The sequence below is a fragment of the Xenopus laevis genome, chromosome 1L, assembly GCF_017654675.1.
Source record: "Xenopus laevis strain J_2021 chromosome 1L, Xenopus_laevis_v10.1, whole genome shotgun sequence".
NCBI classification, from domain to species: domain Eukaryota; kingdom Metazoa; phylum Chordata; class Amphibia; order Anura; family Pipidae; genus Xenopus; species Xenopus laevis.
In genome coordinates, this window is record NC_054371.1 from 122,052,348 (window position 1) to 122,075,713 (window position 23,366).

The 23,366-nt window shown below is 38.0% G+C and overlaps 1 protein-coding gene across 2 annotated transcripts; it reads right to left on the minus strand.

Annotated features, from left to right (window-relative positions):
- Positions 1-189: 189 nt before the first annotated feature.
- spink2.L (serine peptidase inhibitor Kazal type 2 L homeolog) lies at positions 190-23,290 on the minus strand. 2 transcript variants are annotated; one of them, XM_041563035.1, is made up of 6 exons: positions 23,240-23,290; positions 17,708-17,739; positions 16,688-16,839; positions 14,081-14,118; positions 4,332-4,441; positions 190-569 (listed from the first exon to the last, which is right to left on the minus strand). In XM_041563035.1, exons 3-6 carry the CDS (start codon positions 16,734-16,736, stop codon positions 524-526), a joined length of 243 nt encoding a protein of 80 aa, XP_041418969.1. In that variant the 5' UTR covers positions 16,737-16,839; positions 17,708-17,739; positions 23,240-23,290; the 3' UTR covers positions 190-523. The 2 variants fall into 2 exon arrangements, with proteins under 2 accessions (XP_041418969.1, XP_018112326.1); XM_018256837.2 differs by lacking the exons at positions 17,708-17,739; positions 23,240-23,290 and having other exon boundaries at positions 16,688-16,925.
- Positions 23,291-23,366: the final 76 nt, after the last annotated feature.

The following is a 23,366-nucleotide window of genomic DNA, read 5'->3' on the forward strand; positions in this document are numbered from 1 at the left end:
AAGATGCCATAGACAGTCGCTATTTGTTGGGCTGGTGTGTGTCTGTTTAATTGAATTCCCGGGACTTAATTTGAATCTCAGTCCTGACCTGTCTATAGCACACATATTTTGCAGAACTAGTAAAGGCAAGATAATAAAGTATAAGCAATTAATAAAAATAAATTAATAAGCAAATTTAAGAGGCTATACTTTAATTTCTCCAGCACCTTTTCTTTATTTGTTCTTTATAAATCCTATGGTGGTGATTACATTGAACTGATAGCAGTAGCTAAAGACAGCTTTAAGAGAAGACATTTTAAGAACAAATATTTCAGTCATAGAAAGAAAGCAATTAAATAACAAAATGAAGATGGCAGGTTTGCTGACATGCAAGTCAGGCTATAACAAGCTATATTTGCTGCTTTGAAGGCTCTTTTTGTTTTAAGATGGCAACTAAGAAGAAGCATTTTCTATACTTAGTTATTTGAAGCAATCATCTTAAAAGCCCCAATATATGTCAATTTGTGTGGATTCCTTGGGAGGATCAGCATTCTCCTTTTGTCTCAACCTGCACTTTCTGTGCAGTGTCCCTGCAATTTAAAAGAAAATCTAGTTAATATGCAAAACATTTTGCTACATTATTGATATTAACACATAGTGCATTCTATATAATTGTTTGGAAAAATGTGTTTAAAAAGTCTCCAGCAGATAAAATATAAAAAGGTAAAATATTCTTTATAAAATATCTGAAAACAAAATATATCTACATACATACAACAATTCTTTGGTGAGGTACCTAGATTTTCTATGGGGGAAAGGGAACTTCAATATATATTACTGTCCTGCAATTGGGATGGGTTTATTTCTGGGGAGTGTTAAAGGGCAGGTTTTAGTGTATGTACAATGGTTCGCTATGGATATCATGGGTTGGAGACATCTCTTCTGCCTTATCTCTGTCATATTTACCTGCCTATCAGCATGTCAGGTGCATATGTCTTTCCAGTATGGCCCTTTAATAAATACATTCCAACACTATAATATTCTTTGCCAGCTATCCTCTGCTTATGACTATCAAAGATACAACATATAGGATGACTATCAAAGATATAACATAATGGGATTTGCAAGCTAAAGTTGTTGCTGGGTGTTCTGTGTGACCCAACACTTGAGTTAACTTCATGGTTTAAATAACATGAAACGGAACGATCCAGATACTAAACAATATTATTTATTATTATTTTGCAATAGCTGGAAAAGAAATTATTGGATGCAGCTTGAAAGACTGCCCAACCTTGAGCTGGACCTTATTTCTTTGTTTGCCCTTATGCAGCCCAGCTGGAAGTTTCTTCAATCATCTGTTATGGGAACAATTTCAAAGCACCTTTTCCCAGAGTGGAGGCGAAAATAATGATTTTGTACTCCAGCCCAGAAAAGTGTAAACTGGCTGGCATTTGTATTTACTGTAATATAAACCTGTTACTCCCATCTCTTCAATGCTTCTTCAAGACTTCTTTCCACAGAATGATCTGTTACATTTCCCTCTAAATTCCTTTCTTCTGTGTTATAATATGAATAGCCCTGACCGCAAATAACATTTTAAATTATAAAATGACTCTCTTAATGATGCTTGAAATGTTTGGACTATCCTGCAATTATCTTTCTGTGCCTCCCAAAACATTGTTGTGTGCTTTTAAATATGTGTTTGCTGCTCTCATAACAGGATACAAGCAGCTGATGATAAATTCTCATGTGCAAAAGAGACTCAGATGAGGCTTAATGAGGTAATAGCAGACTTGTAGTGTTGAGGTGTCCACTAAATTAGCAATATATAAACCAAAAAGAACACAAGGGACTTCTCCCCACACTACATGTGTCTGAAAAAATCTATGAGCAAAATGATAATGATTAAATGTCAAAGTAAAGTAAAAAGCAATTTTTATTCACCACCATGCCATATTGAAACAGTGAAATTAAAACCATTTAAAATAATAAGCAACGCTGCATATAGAGCTGAAGGGATCCCTTCTGAGAGGACAGAAACCCAAAAGCTGGTTATATTAACCAACTCAGGGAAAAATTAGCATGCTATTAATTATGGTAATAAATTTATGATAAGAATTGTGATGGAGAAGCTTAGGAACAAGATTATGGGGGGACGCTTGTAAACACAATGATTCGATAGGGTTCAGTTGAATGAGTCCATCTTGATCCTAAACGAAAGAAAGTTTCCAAAGCTCTTGAATAAACAGCATGCGAATGTTCCCCTACTTCATATAATATGAAACAGATTTGCGGGGGTGGAACCCCTGAGTCTTTGATGTTTGTGGATCAGTATTAAGATAACTCCAATCAGTGGGTTAATGCTTGCTGGACGTGCTGGGGTCTGTATGGGTCTGGGGAAGGGGTTAACTCGTCTGCAGTAAGCAATGGCGATTAAGCAGTCCAGGTAAGAGTTTCACCGCATGTATTCCCAAGGACATACCGAATGTTCGCAAGTGCTAAATCCACCGCTCTCTATAGCGGTTCTGTAGCCCTCATAAGAAATGTTAGTTATACAGACCGTGTCACGGGTTATGCTCACGGATGAATCCGAGGATCCTTGGAGCGGCTGTGCGGTTTTGTTGTCCCTGACCTCCCCTAGTCACGCCAGAATGCAGTCCAAGAGGGAACACCCTACAGCGAATGCAGCGCTGAACCTCGACAGCTGTTTCGCCACAACGCGTGGCGTGGTTTCTGTCCTCTCAGAAGGGATCCCTTCAGCTCTATATGCAGCGTTGCTTATTATTTTAAATGGTTTTAATTTCACTGTTTCAATATGGCATGGTGGTGAATAAAAATTGCTTTTTACTTTACTTTGACATTTAATCATTATCATTTTGCTCATAGATTTTTTCAGACACATGTAGTGTGGGGAGAAGTCCCTTGTGTTCTTTTTGGTTTGATGATAAATTCTATTACTATGAACGCTGAATTAATTTAAAGTGCTTTCTGCTTGATACTTCTCTCTGGTAAATCCATGTACCGGACATTCCTTTTAAAGGAATTCTTACATGGAGAAATGTATTATGTGGTACTCTACAGGTACACCTAACAACTTCAGAGATGTCAACTTTGAAAGGATGCAAAACGAGAGAACCTTTGCGCTTGGAACATGTTGCCGGGAAAGTGGGTGTGGCCTAGTGTGACGTGGGCATGACAGTGTGCCATCTCATAACCCATGTGCACATCTTAAACAGCCCTTGTTGTGCTTAGTTAGTTAGTCACTGTGTATGTGCACATGGGATTGAACAGGGAGTTTGATAAAAACTGGGAGAATGGGCAATGATGATGGGAGCAGTATAATGGGGGCAGTATAATGATATGAGGTCTCTAATCCTGGTATTCATTATTAGTAATGAAGCGAAAACAACACACGTATGCAAGAGATTAATCAGCAGTGAACCCAGATACAGGATTTACACCGTGGGTTGTCTACATCCCTTCCTTCTGAATGCATGTCTGCACACATACTTTCACCTTCCATCCTTATACCACCTATGAGCCCCGTTGCAGGAATGGGCAGTTCAATCTGTTTTATGATTTAACTAAGCTTTAACTAAGCTTTACTGAATGCCAGCAATAATTTCCTGACAGCCAGGTTTTCAGAAATGATAACAAATGTTATTGCATTTGTGCAATTTACCCTAAGTTCAAACGAGACACTGAGAGATGAATAGGAGAGGGTCTAAAAAGAACATTAATCAAATAAAGTAACAATAACAATAAAATGGTAGCTTGCAGCGCAAAGTAGGTTTTTGGCTGACAGGGTCAGTGTGCCCCATTTGAAAGCTGTAAAGAGGCGGAAGAAGAAGGCAAATGATTAAAAAAAAAAAAAAAAAAAAAGTTGTCACACTATTGTCATGCTTAGTTTTAACAAAAGCGGTATTTTCGTTACTTTATTTTGGATTTCAGTTATGAGGAAGTAAAGTTCTTGCTTTTTCTGCAGCCACAAGCTATTCGCTGCTGCATGTTTGTAATAAATAAATAAATATATATATATATATATATATATATATATATATATATATCTCTCTAGCAGATTAATATGTTTGCATTCAGATCAGGAAACACACAGCCAAGGACTGTCTCTGCAAATTATACTTTTTAAAAATGCTAGACAGAAGCAACCATAAATAATGAATTACATTTTTTAATATTACGGATCCTTTAAAGCAGGTGACAAAGAGAGGAAAAGTAGCATTAAGGAGTTCTTAAGTAGAAAGCAAAACAAAAAGTTGCCTGAGTGAAAATGAATAAAATAGTGGCTAATGGTTAAACTGAAGTTCCTACAGTGGTTAAGTAGTTTGCCTTACTTGGTTGCATAACAAAGCATGCATTCATTAGGATAGGTCTTTCCATCAGTTCCACACACAGGATCATAATCTCGTGGGCATCCAGGTAACTGGTACATCTCACATTGTGCCTGAGAAAAAAATACATTTAATAAACAAAATGTTCTTAGGAAGAAATGTATAATCATAGTTGAAGGAGAAGGAAAGTCTTTGGACACTTGAGGGTGCCAAATGTTAGGCACCCCCAAGTGATTGTATTAACTTACCTGAAATCCCGGCCCGGTGCTCCTATCAGCAGAAAAGTGCACAGGGCCTGGGTTATACCAGGGAGCATCATGGATCGATCCTCTTCCCTCTTCCTCTTTCCTTTGCACGGCAGCGCATACGCAGTAGAACGAAAAGCCAAACTTTAACTAAAAAGCCGGCTATTTTGTTCAACTGCGCATGTACTTGCCCCGGAAAATCTGAAGAAAGAAGACGACGGAAGAGGATCGATCCATGGTGCTCACTGGTATAACCCCGGGCCGGTGCAGTTTTCTGCTGATGGCAGCACCGGCCAAGGTTTTAGGTAAGTCAATACAATCACTTTGGCACCCCAAAGTGTCCTAAGCCTTTCCTTCTCTTAAAAAAGTGCTTCCTTACCTCACTGAATAAATTCCTAGTCAAATGCATTTAGCAAGTACACAGTATTATCACTCAAACTGCACAGGAGTAAAACACTAAGAAAACCATTAAATAACAATACCAGATCATCAGCACCAGCAGCTGGTAGACTGAACTGATTTCTATAAATGAAATGCAGTTGGTGCAGACATTCTTAGAGCATCTATGATTTATCACAGACTTGCCATAAGGCGGTGCCATCTAACTGTTTATCATACGTTTGTTTGCCAGCTTATAATAAAATAAAGATGTCACACAATGATACTAATGGGCCATCTGATGCCATAAAAATCTCTGGGAGAGCAACAATTGTCCATTAGGCCTTTCAGTTGAAAAGCCCTTTCATAAAGTACTTTGTTTACCCCTTTGGGGGCCCATTTATTATCAATATTTTTTCTGGTCGAAGTTTTTATGGGTAAAACTCGAATTCTTGTTGAAAAAAACCTAAAATTTTTAGAGATTTATCATACTGCTAAAAATCCACATCCAATCCATCTCAAACCTGTCCAGGTCATGTAGAAGTCACTGGCATATGTCCTTAAAGTTGTTTCTTGACATTGTGATTTTCATACGATAATCTGAAAAAGTAGAGTTTTCGCAGCGAAAACTCTATAAAATTGCGCTTTTGGAGCTTCAATCGTACCATACGAATTGACTCTCGATTTTTTTGTGATATTTTGTCTCTCCATTTTTTTCAAGAAAAATTATTGATAAATGAGTTCAATTCGTGGAAGGCAGTTATGTCGCCCCTAACTGTATATTAAACTTGCATGTCATAATAAAAAATGATTAGTGGCAGATTAATTTTCATGCTACCAATGGCTGTTTTGTGCATATGAACAGTAATCTAATTGTATGTAAACCATGGCCCTAAATGTAACAATCTGCAATGCCAAATCAATATAATTCCACTGAATTTGAGAACAACCGAAGGGCATAACTAGAGGTCCATGGGCAATGGATATTAAGCCCTGGTGTAGTTGTGCCCCTGTACATTTTTGTACTGAAACAACATGGATCCCAATCAACATTTATGTTACCAATAATAATATCTGATATAGAGAGATAGATGGAACATTAGCAAATAGGAACAACGTAAAGGCAGAATAATATGAACACACACATACAGTGGTGTGCAAAACTATTTGCCCCCTTCCTGATTTCTTATTCTTTTGCATGTTAACTATTAGTCAAAGATAACATAATTGATCACAAAATGCAGTTTTTAAATGAAGGTTTACGTTATTAAGGGAGAAAAAAAACTCCAAATCTACATGGGCCTGTGTGAAAAAGTGATTGCCCCCCTTGTTAAAAAATAACTTTACTGTGGTTTATCACACCTGAGTTCAATTTCAAAGGTTATAAAGCCATTTCTAAAGCTTTGGGACTCCAGCGAACCACAGTGAGAGCCATTATCCACAAATGGCAAAAACATGGAACAGTGGTGAACCTTCCCAGGAGTGGCCGGCCGACCAAAATTACCCCAAGAGCGCAGAGACAACTCATCCGAGAGGCCACAAAAGACCCCAGGACAACATCTAAAGAACTGCAGGCCTCACTTGCCTCAATTAAGGTCAGTCTTCACGACTCCACCATAAGAAAGAGACTGGGCAAAAACGGCCTGCATGGCAGATTTCCAAGGTGCAAACCACTTTTAAGCAAAAAGAACATTAAGGCTCGTCTCAATTTTGCTAAAAAAACATCTCAATGATTGCCAAGACTTTTGGGAAAATACCTTGTGGACCGACGAGACAAAAGTTGAACTTTTTGGAAGGTGCGCGTCCCGTTACATCTGGCGTAAAAGTAACACAGCATTTCAGAAAAAGAACATCATACCAACAGTAAAATATGGTGGTGGTAGTGTGATGGTCTGGGGTTGTTTTGCTGCTTCAGGACCTGGAAGACTTGCTGTGATAGATGGAACCATGAATTCTACTGTCTACCAAAAAATCCTGAAGGAGAATGTCCGGCCATCTGTTTGTCAACTCAAGCTGAAGCGATCTTGGGTGCTGCAGCAGGACAATGACCCAAAACACACCAGCAAATCCACCTCTGAATGGCTGAAGAAAAACAAAATGAAGACTTTGGAGTGGCCTAGTCAAAGTCCTGACCTGAATCCTATTGAGATGTTGTGGCATGACCTTAAAAAGGCGGTTCATGCTAGAAAACCCTCAAATAAAGCTGAATTACAACAATTCTGCAAAGATGAGTGGGCCAAAATTCCTCCAGAGCGCTGTAAAAGACTCGTTGCAAGTTATCGCAAACGCTTGATTGCAGTTATTGCTGCTAAGGGTGGCCCAACCAGTTATTAGGTTCAGGGGGCAATTACTTTTTCACACAGGTTTGGATTTCTTTTCTCCCTAAATAATAAAAACCCTCATTTAAAAACTGCATTTTGTGTTTACTTGTGTTATCTTTGACTAATAGTTAAATGTGTTTGATGATCAGAAACATTTTGTGTGACAAACATGCAAAAGAATAAGAAATCAGGAAGGGGGCAAATAGTTTTTCACACCACTGTATACACACACACACACACACACTGTATATAAATAAATATATATACTTAGTATAAATATATCATAAAACAGAAGGTAAAGACAGTAGAGTTTAGCAAACTATTGTTCTGTAAGCAAACATGGGCAAATCCTACTAGTGCTATAAACAAATAAAAGAATGTTTACACAACAGCACAACATATGTTCAGTGAAGTGTAAGTTGCTGACATTAGAGATGCAATTAGAGTCCATTAGTTTCTATGCAACATGGGCAGATGTTCCGCTGAACAAGGTAATGAGATTCCTGTAACCTATGGAACATTTGCAATTGTGAGTCAGCTTACAAGGATTCTGCTTGACATGCTTTGCCTAGTAATATGCTGCGCGTTTTTTACTTTTACTAAAGGATAACTAGGCTCCTTTTAATGGTGTTTTAAAATAAAGGTATGGTATCTGTTATCCTGAAACTAGTTATCCAGAATGCTCTTAATTATGGAAAGGCTGTCTCTCATTATCCAAATAATCCAATTTTTTTCTCTGTAATAATAAAATTGCACCTTGTACATGATCCAATTAACCTTTATTGGAGGCAAAACAAGCCTATTGGGTTTATTTAATGTTTAAATTATTTTTTAGTAGACTTAAGGTATGAAGATCTAAATTAGGAAAGTTTCATTATCCGGAAAATTCCAGGTCCCAAGCTTTCTGGATAACAGGTCTCATACCTGTACTTGGTTTAATGCATACAAAAGGTGTTTATAATATCAATACGTTGGTCAATGTTTAGTAATGCAATAGGCATAGAGACATTTTTTCCTCAACAGAAAATCCTCACTTTTGAGCCTATTTACCTATGTTTGAAAATGTGCTTTTTTTTTTTTTTTTTTTTACCTCTCACTGTATTTCCTTAAAAAGCTAAGCCAAAATGCTAATTTTATGTATTCAGTCTATTAAGTGTCACAAAAACTTTGTTTGGAAATTTTCTCGTGTTCTAAATGAACATTTTGAATAGAGGCCACTTAAATATCCAAATTCAGGAAGCAAAAATTGTTTCCATAAATGTCCTGACTGCAAACACAATCTCTATGTTAGATATAAAGGGAAAAAAATATGTAAAGCCATTTTCAGGTTAAAAAACCACTAAAAATGTTAACTACTATTGAGTTTTGTTTAGTATGCAATATATATTTAATTTCTAAATAGAATTATGAGGGCATGCAGAGATTAAATAAGGCTCTGCAGCACCACCTGCTGGGTTAGTAAAGCTGCAACTTATAAAGAATCCAAGCAACACTACCTCATAATGTTTTTATTATGCTTTATTTGTATACTGCTTTGAGAGTTTTGTGGGGCTTATTTGCAGACATAGTTGCGTAATTGTTCCAGTGCAGTTACCATTAGCTGTTTGCTTCAATTCTCTAACTTGTAGCCTGTTCAAAGCAATTTGCTTATTGGTATCCATTGGCACCTGTAATTTAGCACCTTTGCCAGTAAATAAACCCTTGGAATAATTTGGGTACATTCTTAAATGTTTTCTTAAATAAGCCAGGCATCTTATGTTCTCTGGGTTAGTGATGTTGCAAGAAACTAGGATTACCACTTCTTCCTTATCAAATGATAAAGCAACCCATTTGTATAAAGCAAGGACAATTCCTTATTAGAATGTAGGGATGCACCAAATCCAGGATTCAGTTCGGATTCGGCCAGGATTTGGCCTTTTTCAGGAGGATTCAGATTGGGCCGAATCCTTCTGCCCGGCCGAACAGAATCCTAGTTTGCATATGCAAATTAGGGACAGGAGGGAAATTGTGTGACTTTTTGTCATGAAACAAGGAAGTAAAAAAATTTTTCACTTTCCCACCACTAATTTGCATATGCAAATTAGGATTCGGATCCAGTTCGGTATTCAACCAAATCTTTTGCGAAGGATTCGGGGGGTTCATCTGAGTCCATAATAGTGGATTCTGTGCATCCCTATTAGAATGAATGACACATTGGTTTCAGTGCACTTGTGTAACATAACATGGCAAAATTGAAGAAAATATCAGGAGCATCCACAGTAAATTTAAAATAAAATAAAGTCTGTGCACCGGTTGGAACACCATTGCATTGGTGTATCCAGTGAATAGGTGGTTCTGATTGTGTTCTATATCTAGTAAATGAGCTTTGCCAATTCGGAATGGAACTGAGGCCATTGACAGACTAGTCATTGTTATTGTAAGTAGTCATTATTATTATAACAGTGTTAAAAAGGTCCTCTTCTCTCTTCGTGCTGTACCTATGGTACCGTAAGGCAGGGATCACTATGGCATGCTCTCTATATGCTGGCTGTTCAGAGTTGCTCAAATAATCTACTTGGTTGATTTACTTTACGTGAGGGTGTTTTGACCAGGCCCGGACTGGCAATCTGTAGGTTCTGGCAAATGCCAGAGGGGCTGCTATAAGGTCCCATAGAAAGTCAGTATTTAGTGGCTGGTGGGGGCTGTTTGGGTCTCTATGTACCTGAAATGCCAATGCCTATTTTAATTCTCAGTCTGTACCTGGTTTTGACCATCCTAGTTTACTTTCAAAAGGGGATTTGGTGAGTAGGGCTGGTGCCTGTGGGAGCTGGGAGGGGAGATTGGGGTGGATAAGTAGTGGGTGGATAAGTACATTGCTGGTAAAATTACAATACCAACCCCCCGGCCGTTATGCCACAGACTAGGCAGATGAAATACCGGCCAGGTGGCAACCCTATATGTTACAGTTAAAAAGATTACTACTGGATATTGTCACAGTAGAACACCATTCACTATTATGGAAGAAGCTCCAAGTTCTACAACTTCTATGTAAAGCAAAGGGGTTACATTTCCATGGCAGTGTAATGCTTGACATGGTAGCTCCTCATGTGATAACCATTAAAGCTGAAGTTCGCTTTAATTAACTTTTATTATGTTATTGAATGACTAATTCTAAGCAACTTTTCAATTGATCTTCATTTTTTTTTGTATAGAATTATTTGACTTCTTCTGACTCTTTCCAACTTTCAAATGGGGGTCACTGGCCCTGGCAGCCACAAAACTACTGTTATTGTTACTATTTATTATCTTTCTATCCAGGCCACTTCTATTCATATTCCAGTATTTCAGTAAAATCACTGCTAATTTAGACCCTAGCAAATAGATAGGTGCTGAAATTTCAAATTGGAGAGTCAAATAACACAAAACAATTAAAAAACCACAAATAATAAAAAATTACAGCCAATAGCAAATTGTCTCAGCATATCATTCTCTACATCATTGTAAAAATTAATTTTAAGGTGAACAACCCCTTTAAAAGTAGACTTCACATTTCTAAAGTGTGGGCATTACTGGTCTAGACCTAGGGGCACATTTACTAAGCTCGAATGAAGGATTCGAAGTAAAAAAAACTTTGAATTTCGCAGTATTTTTTTGGATACTTTGACCATCGAATAGGCTACTACGACCTTCGACTCCAACTTCGACTCGAAGATTCGAACTAAAAATTGTTCCACTATTCGACCATTCGAAGTACTGTCTCTGTAAATAGCATTAACTCGACCGACTGTGTTTTGCAAAATATTACTATAATAGGAAAAATAGATGAGATAATCATAACCATATAAAGACATGAGGCCATAGGCTAATTGATTTTATCCAGACCATGGAAAGCAAAATTACTTTAACCTATATACTAAAACAATATCTAGCTGTAGCCAAAACATTATAAGCCATGTTTAATAACTAGGTGTGGATGCTAGTTTTCCATTGGTTCCATTTGTAGAATTTCTGAATAAGGTTGGAAAGAAGTGTGTCAGCCATTAGGACAAGTTGTGAGCATATGGCTTATAAAAATTATTCTAGTGCCCAAATTGACATGTATTTTTATTGCATTCTCCTGTCTTGGTCCTGAAGTCTTTTACAAAAAACTTTGCAACTGCTTTAAATGGGTGGTTCAACTTTAAGTTAAATTTTAGTATGTTACAGAATGGCTCATTCTAAGCAACTCTTCAACTGGCCTTCTTTTTTTCCATTGTCATTTGAATTATTTATCTTCTTATAATGATCCCATCTCACTGACCCTATCTAAAAACAAATGCTCTGTAATGATACACATTTATTGCTATTGCTACTTTGTATTACTCATCTTTCTATTCAGGCTCTTTTCTATTCAAATTTTAGTCTCTTATTCAAATCAATGCATGATTGCTAGGGTAATTAGGACCCCAGCAACTAAATCTTCATCCCTTACGTCTTCTAGAAAATAAGGATTAACTCTATTTTAGTTGGGATCAAGTACAAAGTACTGTTTTATTATTACAGAGAAAAATAAAATAATTTTTAACAAATTGGATTATTTGGATAAAATGGAGTCTATGGGAGATGTCCTTTCCATAATAAGGAGCTTTCTGGTTAATGGGTTTCCAGATAACAGATGCCATACCTGTAATTTCAAAACCACAAATAATAAAAGATGAAAACCAGTTGCAAATTGTTACAGAATATCATTTTCTACATCATACTAAAAGTTAACTCAAAGGTGAACAATCCCTTTAAATATCTTATATGGGGTGCCTTAAAGGACAGGTTGAGGCTGCATACACTGTTTTGGCCTTCCCATCATTATCATTTTCATAAATGCTAATATTTTGTCTTGTTTATGGTAGTTGGGCTGCTATTAGGGTAATGTCATACTGTATGTGACGTTTTAGGCAAAAATACACATACCAAACCAAAAGAAACCACCGAAGGTAAAACACAGCAGCTTATTTATATAAATAATAGTAGTGTTTCTGAAGCAATCACAGAAGTTTAACCATTGCAGGGCACTGCATTATATTTTTATTACTTTAATAAACTAATTTTTTGATGTTACTGTTCCTGTAAGATAAATACAGTAAATGCCTTTTGAGTGGAGATATAACTTGTGAAGTAGTGAGATGCTCTGGAAGTGGCATTTGTAGTTTAAGCATCATTCACATGCACTGGATAGGGAGCACTGGAGACAGCAAGATAACCTTAAAGCACCCAGGTACATTAGGGTTAGGCACCACCTGCTTAAGATACTTATAGTGAATATACTTGTGCACAGTAACTATATTGCTGCCTAGGTCTTTGTTTTTAGTACTCATTATTTAACAGTTGTACATAATAAGCATTATTCCTGTGCCATTCCTTTCGAACACTAAAATGAATGTGTTTCATGTGATACTAAACTTTGGGTTCATATATTGTTAATTATCACCTAGTAACAAAATAGGAGATCTAGTGGTGGAAAGTCATAACCACAGGGAATACAAGATAGATCTTTGCTTGCAATTTAATCGTTCTGAAAGCAGGTGGTGCTTTCAGTGAACTACAGTACAATAGTAGGGGGGAGTCCAAGCACAGTGTGGGAATGTGCTGCTCCTTGTCATAAAATTAAACGAAAGCCAGCATTCACAGAAGCACAGGCACAGCAGAAAGCTGGGAAGTGCTTCGAAAAGGGTTTCACAGCTTCTGGTTTCACAGTTCTCCAAACCTTCTGATGATTGGTCTGATATCTGATGAATAACCTCTCTGCCTTTTCATGTAGTGGTATTACCATAAGACTCACTCTGTAGACAAACATATAAACTTAATATCTTGTACCTCGCCCTCAAAAATAAAGGCACCCACACATAATTAAATGTAGTGTACAGAACTTATTTGTTGGAAGAATTATATGAATGTGATGATGAATGTTGAAAGTTGAATTGGGAATGGGCAGAAAGTTCCCACGAGAAAAACAATTTATAGCAATAGTTTGCAAGGACTGAATGTTTTTTATCAGAATGAGTCAACCGCATTCCAGGTTCTGTTCTACACTTGATTTGTAGGAGGAATCACAGACCAAAGGAAACCAACACAAACACAGGGAGAACATACAAACTCCTTGCACATAGTGCCCTGGCTTAGGACCTCAGCACTATATATAAACCAAGTAGTTCCACGACCATATGGCTGATGGCCGAGTACTTTTATAAAAGTCATGGAACACCAAGATGAATTCTAATATCCTTATATTTTACAACAGGGGGAAAATTATTTATTGTAATACACAAGTTTAAGTGAGTTGTGACAGAAATCACATCACTAAGCACCAATAACAATTTTGTGTTCTGTGTTCAGAAGAACCCTTAAGGGACCCTTTTTAAAGGAGTTTAAGGAGTTACAGTCCCTTTTAATAAGGGGTACATAATTTATTTTAATATACAAGCTTTAGTATATCATGTGGTGCTCTTATAATAATTAATATATGGTCATGGAACACTTGGGGCAGATAGGCTAGTTGGGAGAACATTATCGTCAATATATTCTCAATTCCTGCCTCTGACTTTTTATTTGTATTCCATCGACTGGCCTGACATCTATTTACTTCTTTAACAAGCCCTTTGTTTTCATCTCCAGGTGGGTCTTGTGCTGTTCTAAAGTGCAGCAGGTCTCCTACAGTGTGTTCTGATATTTGACCTTCCGCATTCCCAACATATGCAATGTTTCTCCAAAAACAGTTGCTGGAAAAAGTCAGGTATAACATAATTCATCTAAATTCACGTATGAATACATTTACAAGTGAATCATAACTACTTACAGCTCTTGCTGCTTCAGTTTCAGGAACTGGCCAAATTGCTAAAAGAAAAAAATAAACAATATAACAAACAAAAACATGTATTTCTTCATGTGTTCATTCACAATAAATGAACATGCTTTGTATGCCTTTACACGCATTGTTTTAATATATTTGTTTAAAAATCTGCTTCCAGTATTGAAAAGCGAGTATTTTATTTTTCAGAAACATTTATTTGCTTTGTAGTTTTTTTGTTACAGGTCATGAACACATATCTAAAACTTATTCAAATATCTCTAAGTAAGTTGATACAGTTTCCACCCGTTTTACAATGCAATCTTGTTAATGACTAATGTTCATATGATCTTTCTTGTTTTGTGCTTATGCTTTCTGTATCCGGGATATCCCTAAAGCTGCATGTATCAGTAAGCAAATACATTACAAATCATCTGCTAAACCAGAAAAAACAGCCAACCAAAACAGCACCGTATTGATCTTTAGTTATCCGTGCCATTGCCACCATTGTGAGACTATCTGGCTCAATAGCCAGCAGACCAATTGGTTGGCTGTTCCAAAATTGTAGCTACCATAGTTCCTGTATACAACAAAACAATTAAGACTAACGATGATGTGTAAGAATAACTTATATTCCAAACCATATAAATCCTTTTCCTTTCAGTGTTATTGGCTCCTTTGTAACTAGCTTGCCCAGGTTCATTAACTCATAGCACCCAATCAGATGTTAATTTTTATACAGCTTTTATAAATAACTGAACAATAAATGCTTACTGCTGATTGGTTGCCAAAGATGAATAGACCAATAGCATCTTTTTTACATCACCCTCCTAAAGGAGTAATAGTTTTTGGTTGTTTATCACAAGCAACCAATTACTTTACCAATAAAATAGATGTAAGCACACGTGATTCGACAGGTCATAGATGACTTATATTGCTTTTTATTATTGTGGAAAAATTCCCCAAGAGATCTTTTCCATTTAGACAGCATTGCTATTTTAGGAGCAAAACTATAAACAGTTTGCCTTTAACCTTTAGAGTAGCTTTGCTCTGTTAACAATAAACCAGCATGCAAAGAAAACAATATAAGGAAATACAGATTGTAGGTTTGCATCCATTTGAAAGGTTTTGTAATACTGGCAAAAAAACCTGTTGGTAAAGAAAACAGCCATAAATAGCCACCATGTTGCTATTCCTATGTATTAGTTCCAAGTAAGTCCCTTGTATAGTTAAATAGTTACGACATTCAGTTAAAACATGGAAACCATGAAAATAGCCAATTAAAGTAAATGTAAATATAAACTAGTTATTATAACTAATTATTATTATAGGTGTTAACCCATAAAATGTTCTAGTCAGTGCAAATAATTAATAGCTGAGCACTTTTTTTTTCAGAAAGAGTGTTATAAAACAGTATTACGATTTTTCAGTTGGTTTGTTATTGATGAAAGCACAAACACAATTTAAATGGAACATTGAATATAATGCTAAGATTTTTATAAATAAACATTTTTGATTAAATGTAATTTGCCACTTTTCATGCCCTTGTTACCTTGTTGTGCAGAATCCATGGATATGAAAATGTAAATTGATTAGTAGTAGTACAGTACATACAAGCATTGTGAGCAGTAGTGTAACTAGATGTTACTGGGCCCCACAGCAAAATAATTTGAGGGGACCCCAAACTCTCCAGAGGTTGTCCTGTTTTACCAATATATATTAAAATGTGTTTAATTATACATTTTTAATTAAAATTAGCCTCATGGGGCCCCTATACCTCCTGGGCCCCCTGCAGCCACAGGGTCTGTTTCCTCTGTAATTATGCCCCTGATTGTGAAAGGAGAGGAATCCTTTGCAAGAGGTAAAAACATAAACAATGGATTTCATATTTAATAGCATTGGTCTAATATAAAATGTCACAGCTCAGTATATGATAAAGTGCTTACAACTGCTCTGAAAAGTGTTACACAATATATCAGATGCAGAAATTACTATTTCGGGTGTTTTACATGCTAAACTGGAACATTATGTTTTTGTTAAGAAATGTACCATTAACATCCTTAACTACATTAATGCCTGAACCTACAATAATCCTATGTCCATGCTCTAGGTGTGAAGAGAGATATAAACCACTTTTGATCCATTTATCTTCACTTAAGTGATAAAACAATTTTCTTTTAAAAATGTATCTGTTATCCACTGTAAAAATGTGGCCCCAACAACCTATTGGGGGCTGCCCCCGTGTCTCCATAGTACACACCAATGTAGACCAGTGCAAAGCAACAGTACATTATATTGAATAGCATATAAAACTCTTTAATTCTTTGTTTTACTGGCCTTTTAAATCCAAAGGATCTACCCTATTACTGCACAGGCATATTATCTCACAAATAACTATTTGTATTTTATCGGGAATATGCAGATAATAAATGAAGTACATGAAACAAAATTCTAATGGGCAAGATTCTCTGTTGCTGGCCTTGATAGCAGCTTTATAACACCACAAAAGTGTTACAGAAGAAGAATTAGCTTGCATGTTTAGGTTTCAGGTAAATATATCCATAGTCATTCTATTCCTTTCTTAGTCTGTACAATTGTCAGGTGTGTGGTTATTACCTGCAGTGATCATAAAGATGATCATGGCAAAGGAAAGTGGCAGCTTCATTCTTTCTTGCTTGGTTGTCTCGGTACTTCGTGCTCAGAACTTGTGTGTTGAGGACAGCTCTGTGGTCTGGAACAGCTTCCTTTGTCCGGATACTCTTTTAGTCCTGCTTGTTGGATAAACCACTGGTGTTACAGTAATAAAACACTTTCCCAAACAAGGCGTGGGCAGTTACACAGCAGGTTGACGTTTAGCCAAGAAAGGCAAAGCAGCTCAAAACAGTCTGCAGTACCCTTTTCAGTATTATCAGGGTGTGTCTATACATACTATCTGTATGCTATGTACATTGTTACGGAACAGTTTCATAGATTTCAATAGAAGATTAAAATATGCTATGTTGTCATAGTCAGTTACCTGAACAACCATAGCAAAGTTCTGTGAAATTACCCCATTTTCAAACGAGTTTTTTTTTTTAAATTTCCCAGAGACAAAAAATATTTTTTTTAATACATAAGAAGGTAAAATACCAAGGTATTTGTCATAGGATTAGGTGGTATTTGCGCATACATACTGACAGTCTTACTTTCAGTAAAGTGAGGGGGCAGTCATTGTAACATCTTGTAATCTAATGATCCCCCTTATTGTGTGGTAGAATTTCTGTTCTCAAAGGACTAACAGCCATATAGGCTTTTTTTGCATAGTAAACTCTTTGTCAAATCAAGAGGCCCTTTTAAAAAAAAAAAACAGGTGCAAAGGTTTCTACAGGACTAGTAACCAATCAACAGGTATTGGTAAGCTGTTTAAAATTAAGCATCTGATTGGATGTTATAGGTTACTAGACCTGAGTCACCTTTGTGCCTTGTACATTACTCATATATTATGAGGTTAAGTCAGTACTATGATTTAGTTGAAAAGAATGCTAACAACACTTTCCTGGATGGTAAATTTCATATTCTCACTGCTGTAAACCACCATATAACTGTAATAAACATATTTAAGGTTTTTTTTTTCTTCTATTGTCTTGCATTGGTTACCTTTGTGCCACCTTCAGCCACAAGGACGTATTCTGTAGTAAGAAAAACACATAACATATATGTAACATGACTGTTCTTGGGGCTCCTGAGCATTTGAAACCTGAGCTGCCCGAAACATTATTTAAAGACCTGTTATTCTTAAAAGTACATTGTCCCTCCCCAAATAAGCTCCCATGATAGTTTCTTATTTTGCTCACTACTTGAGTAGATCTTATGAAAACTGATATTGCTCATAGCAACTAATCTTGACTCTTGTCAGTAAAGCAATTGATTAAGACATAAGGCAGATATTATACACAAACAATCTTTCATTTGCGCAGTGTGTTTGTAATGATATGTGGTATTGCGTATTGCATGTATAATACTGAGGCTGCACATAATGTAATCACCACATTTGTTTGTAGAGAGGTTATGTAAGACAAAGCTATTTTTGGTATCTTTCCTCTGATATCTGCATGCTTGACATTTGCCTGTGAAAGAGGAAAAACAGCATTCTTTCAGTTGCCAATTTCAATGCTGCAATAGAATAGTTGGGTTTACAAACTTCTCATATATAGGGGAGAGTGAAATACCGCCTCTCTCCATTCATTGCTATGGGATTTTTAATGGCACTTTCACTATCACCCTTTGATAAATACGCCTTTAAAAATCCCATAGAAATGAATGGAGAGAGGCGGTATTTCACTCTGAGGACTGTGGAGATCTCTAACTTCACTCTTTGATAAACATACCCCATTGGGTATCATTATGAAATGCTTGGTTCTAGAATCAAATGCGTGTATCATTTAAACTGTTCATGTCTGAGACCTAGCATGTCATGGCACGCACAGTATCATTGACAAAGTCCTTCCCCCCAAAACTTGCACCTACACATTCTACCTACAAAAGCCATTCTAAACACATCTACACCAGTCATTTCACACCCCACCCATTTTATCAGATTTAACATCATGTAGGAAGAATGGTGTCACAATCTTGATTCTTCTGGCTTCTACAAGTAGTCCTTCCATAATTCCAGGTGTGGAAAAGGACTTATAGCCAGTTGCTATGCATGATGATATGCTTTTTCCCCTACATTTTGTGCTCTTTCAGTCTAAAGGAAGATTGTGTATTTACAGTAAAGTCAGCAATGATGCGTAGACCTACCATGTGACCCACGTGTAGTTGCTACATGAAAAAGAAGTACAAGAAAGCATGTGCAGGGCTCAGTCTTACAAATCTCTCTTGCCCAAAGCAGGGGGGTTGATCCAAGAAACAAACCTAAAGACATAGCCCAAGTGTAAAGAAAAAAAGCAAGGAATCTATGTTTCCTTGTACAGCAGTGCAGTGAGTGTTAATGTTGCTTTATATGGACCATTTAGATAAACCCGAGTTCTATTTTCATCTTTCCTTGTCCTTTATAAAACATGTATTTAGTAATTGTTTTTCAGAGATTCTGGACTTGTATAGATCAAAAACTCATAGCAGTTCAAAGGTAGATTATATTAGATGCTACCTCATGTAGCACTTTGTCAGGAACAGACAAGAGCCGGACTTTTCTAACTAGAAATCTAATTTATTGTAGCGTGTGTATAGTATTGTAGAGTGTGCATTTGTTATTCCCCCTACTCCCATTCATACATTCCCAGAAAAGACTTTGCATGCTCAGATTTGTTTCCTGTCAATGGGATTTTTCCTATTCACATTTTTGGCCCCTTCCTCTCTCCAAAGCCTGTGGGGTGAAAGCTAGTGGGTCAATATAAAAAGCATAAAAATTCAACAAAATAAATTTTTTTTCCTCAAATGTGGCCCAAACTTGCCCATTAAAATAAAAGGATTTATTTACTTTTATTTAAATCCGTTTCTCTTAAGTCGACAATGGGACACAGACGACCGATGGGGTAAAGCACCATCCTTCAGGAGGCAGGACACTTGATTGACAGATCCAAAAAAGTGTGTGCCAGGACGCCGGCTTCACCCCTAGCACTTCCTCTTTTACCACAGTTGGTACCGAAATAACTGGCCACCAGGCAAAAAACAAGGTAGAACAGAAACACTATTTAACTTTAAACTATGTACAAGCATGAACCAGGTGGAATGTCCTGTGTCCCCCTGTCAACTTCAGAGAAACAGATTTAACGGTGAATAAATCCTACTTTCTCTGACGTCTCCGGGGAGGGGGGGCACAGGAGACCGATGGGGACTTACCAAAGCAGCCCCACAAACAGGGAGGGCAACATTGTTGTGAATGCTTGCCATTAGGCTTGCACCACTACTTGCAGTACTTTGTGGCCAAATGCCGCCTCAGTCGATGTAAATGTATCTAGGCGGTAGAACTTTGTAAATGTGTGAATTCTGGACCAGGTTGCTGCTCTGCAGATCTGTTCCACTGAGGCAGAGTTTCGCCAGGCCCAGGAGGCCCCCATTGCTCTCATGGAGTGTGCTTGGGGTTGAAAAGGTGGCGATTTTCCTTTCGCTATATTTGCTCTCCCGATGGCTTCTCTAGTCCATCTAGATGTTGTCGTCTTGGATGCTGGTTGACCTGCACGTGAGCCTGATAGGATGATGATGAGTGAGTCTGATTGTCTAACTTCTTGAGTACGTTCAGTAAATATGCTCAGCGCCCCAACTACGTCAAGCCCATGCAGTCTTTTCTTCTTAGGATTCTTGGGATCCGGACAGAGAGATGGTACAACTATTTCTTGATTGAGATGGAAGGAGGATTCTACTTTGGGTAAAAATGAAGACTTGGTTCGAAGCACCGCTTTGTCTTTGTGAAACACCAAGAGTTGAGGGTCGCATGAAAGTGCTGCTACCTCTGATACTCTACGTGTGGATGAGACTGCTACTAGGAACACTACCTTCCAAGTAAGCCATTGAAGGTCAACTGAAGACATAGGTTCAAACGGAGGATCCATGGGCTAAATTTATCAAAGAGGGAAGTTCCGCCACTAGAGTGACATTCCGCAGCTCTCAATTCATTTCTATGGGATTTTGAAAGGCGTATTTATCAATGGGTGAAGTGAAAGTTCAACCTTTGATAAATACGCCTATAAAAATCCCATAGAAATGAATGGAGAGTCGCGGAATTTCACTCTAGTGGCGGAACTTCACTCTTTGATAAATATACCCCCATGAGTGCTGCGAGTACCACGTTCCCAGGTAGGTGTTGGACGTCAATGTGGTGGAGCTATATGAGCTACTCCCTGTAGAAATTCTTTAACTGCGTTGTCCAAGGCTATCTTATACTGAAAAAGCAGTGACAGATCTGAAATCTGTACTTTGAGAGAATTTAGGTGTAATCCCATATTGAGGTCTTTTTGCAGAAAAGACAAGAGTGAAAAGCGACGTTATTATCTTGACACCACAACCAGTAACTCTTCCAGATTCTGTGATAAATTATAACCGAGACTGGTTTTCTAGCCTGAATTAAGGTAGCAATCACTTCCTTGGAAAACCCCCTACTTGCTCCAGATGGACTCTTTAATAGCCATGCTGTCAAATTGAGCATTGGATTGGGGTGATGAATGGGACCTTTCAGTAGCAGATACCCCCTGCGAGGTAGAGGGATAGAAGCATCTGCCGACAGATCTTGTAGATCATGAAACAAAGTTCTTCTCGGCCAGAAGGAGGCTATTACGATTGTCAGGAGATCTGATTGACGTATCTTCTTGGGGACTCTGGGTAACATGGGAATCGGTGGGAACACAAACGCCAGGTCGAACTTCCATGACTGGGTCATGGCGTCAATCCCGTCTGCTAGTGGGTCTCTGTACCAAGCAAAAAAATGGTTGTTCTGGATGCCAGGAGGTCTATCTGCGGGATTCCCCATTTTTGAATTAGCTACTCGTACACTTCAGGATGCAGCTCCCATTCCCCTGGGTCTATCTGGTGTCAGCTGAGGAAGTCCGCTTGAATGTCGGACACTCCTGGAATGGATTGCCGACAACTGTACTAAGTTTCGCTTCACCCAATGGACGATCTTTCCCTCCTTCTTCGGAACCACAAACAAAGTGGAGTAAAAACCGTCAAATTTCTGTTGAGGGGTACTGGAATAATCATCCCGTCATTTGAAGAGTTGCAACACAATTGTAAAAAGTGCACTTTGTTTGGATCTGTGGGTATTATTGGACTCGAAGAATTTTCTGGGGGCGTAGCCCAAAAGTGAAGATGATATCCTTCCATAGTAATTTCTCTTATCCAGGATTTGGAGGCTTGTTGTACCCACATTTCCTGGAACTGTATTAGTCTGCTCCCTTTTGCCCCAAGGGGCTCACCCTGTCATGCTGAATTGGGTTTATCTTGAGTGGACTTGCCCTGGTATTTTGTTTGATCTCCAACTTGGTCTAGCTTTGTTTGAGAATCTATTCCGGAAGTTGGTTTTGCGTGGGGAAGTTAAACGTTTTGCTGGTCTATTGCTTTAGCCACAAAAAAAATTTTCCCCTACGGAATGTATAAGCTGAGTGGGATTTTGACTGTGGAAGGAAGGTACTCTTGCCCCCTATGGCCTGAGAAATTATTTTTTCCAGTTCCTCTCCAAAGAGACGTAGACCCTTGAATGGAAGTGCAATTAGTTACTTTTTTTGAGCTAAGGTCAGCTGACCAGTTCTTGAGCCATAGGGCTCGACGAGGGGCAACCGCTAAGGTGGAAGATTGTGTTGTCAATTGGGCTGTGTCAAGTGCAGTTTTACTAAAGGATGCACTGGTTTCTGCCATGTCATGGGCTATGTCCATGAGGCTTGCCCTAGAGGTCCCATCTTGCAGACCTGATATCAGAGACATGGATCAAGCTTCCATAGCTCTACTGACCCATGCTGTGGCTAGTGCGGGACGAATTGCCGAAGCCGATGCCGATAACGTTTTTAGGAATCCTTTCATTCTCTTATCAGTCGGTCTTTAAATGCAGCTGCATCTGTAACAGGTACTGTGGTATTTCTGGACAATCTGGAAACCGGTACATCCACCACGGGTGGTATAGCCCACTTGTTTCTTTCGGAAATGGGTACAACTTAGCAAACTGTCTATTAGGTTGAAACTTTTTGTTCAGAGTATCCCAATCATCTTGGATGACTGCTATTAATTGATCATGCAAGGGAAACTCAATTGTGGTTTTGCCTCAAACAGGCCCTTTGAGTGTGTTTGCTGATCTGTAGGTAGATTTAGTTTTAATGTAGTAATGAACGCTTTTATGATGGCGTCTGCATCATGGTGGATATCTTTGTCAGTTCCCCCATCGTCCTCATCCTCTGATTGAGAAGAGGAAAAAAGGAAGATTATTTCATACTTTCCTGGACGAACTCCATGTCAGTACTCATCGGGATAGCCCCTCCTCCCTGCTCCCATTAGGAGGACCCTCCCCAAGCCTTTAAAAGGCCAACCACACCCACTTACCGGCATCTTTGTAACAAGCTCTCAAATTACCGGAAAAAGGGCTGGCAGTACTGACATGGAGTTCGTCCATGAAAGGAAGATCACGGTAAGTATGAAATAATCTTCCTTTATTGTTAACAGGAAGACAGACCTCACAAGTTTACTGACAACAGCAGTACTTACCTGAGGCCTCTGAAGTTCTAGTCTGCTGAGTTTAGAGAGTGGGCGGGGCCATCTCCACTTGCTATAGCTGGCAGTTACACAGGAATCACTTGATTATACTCAGCTGGTGTCAGCACAGACAGAGGAA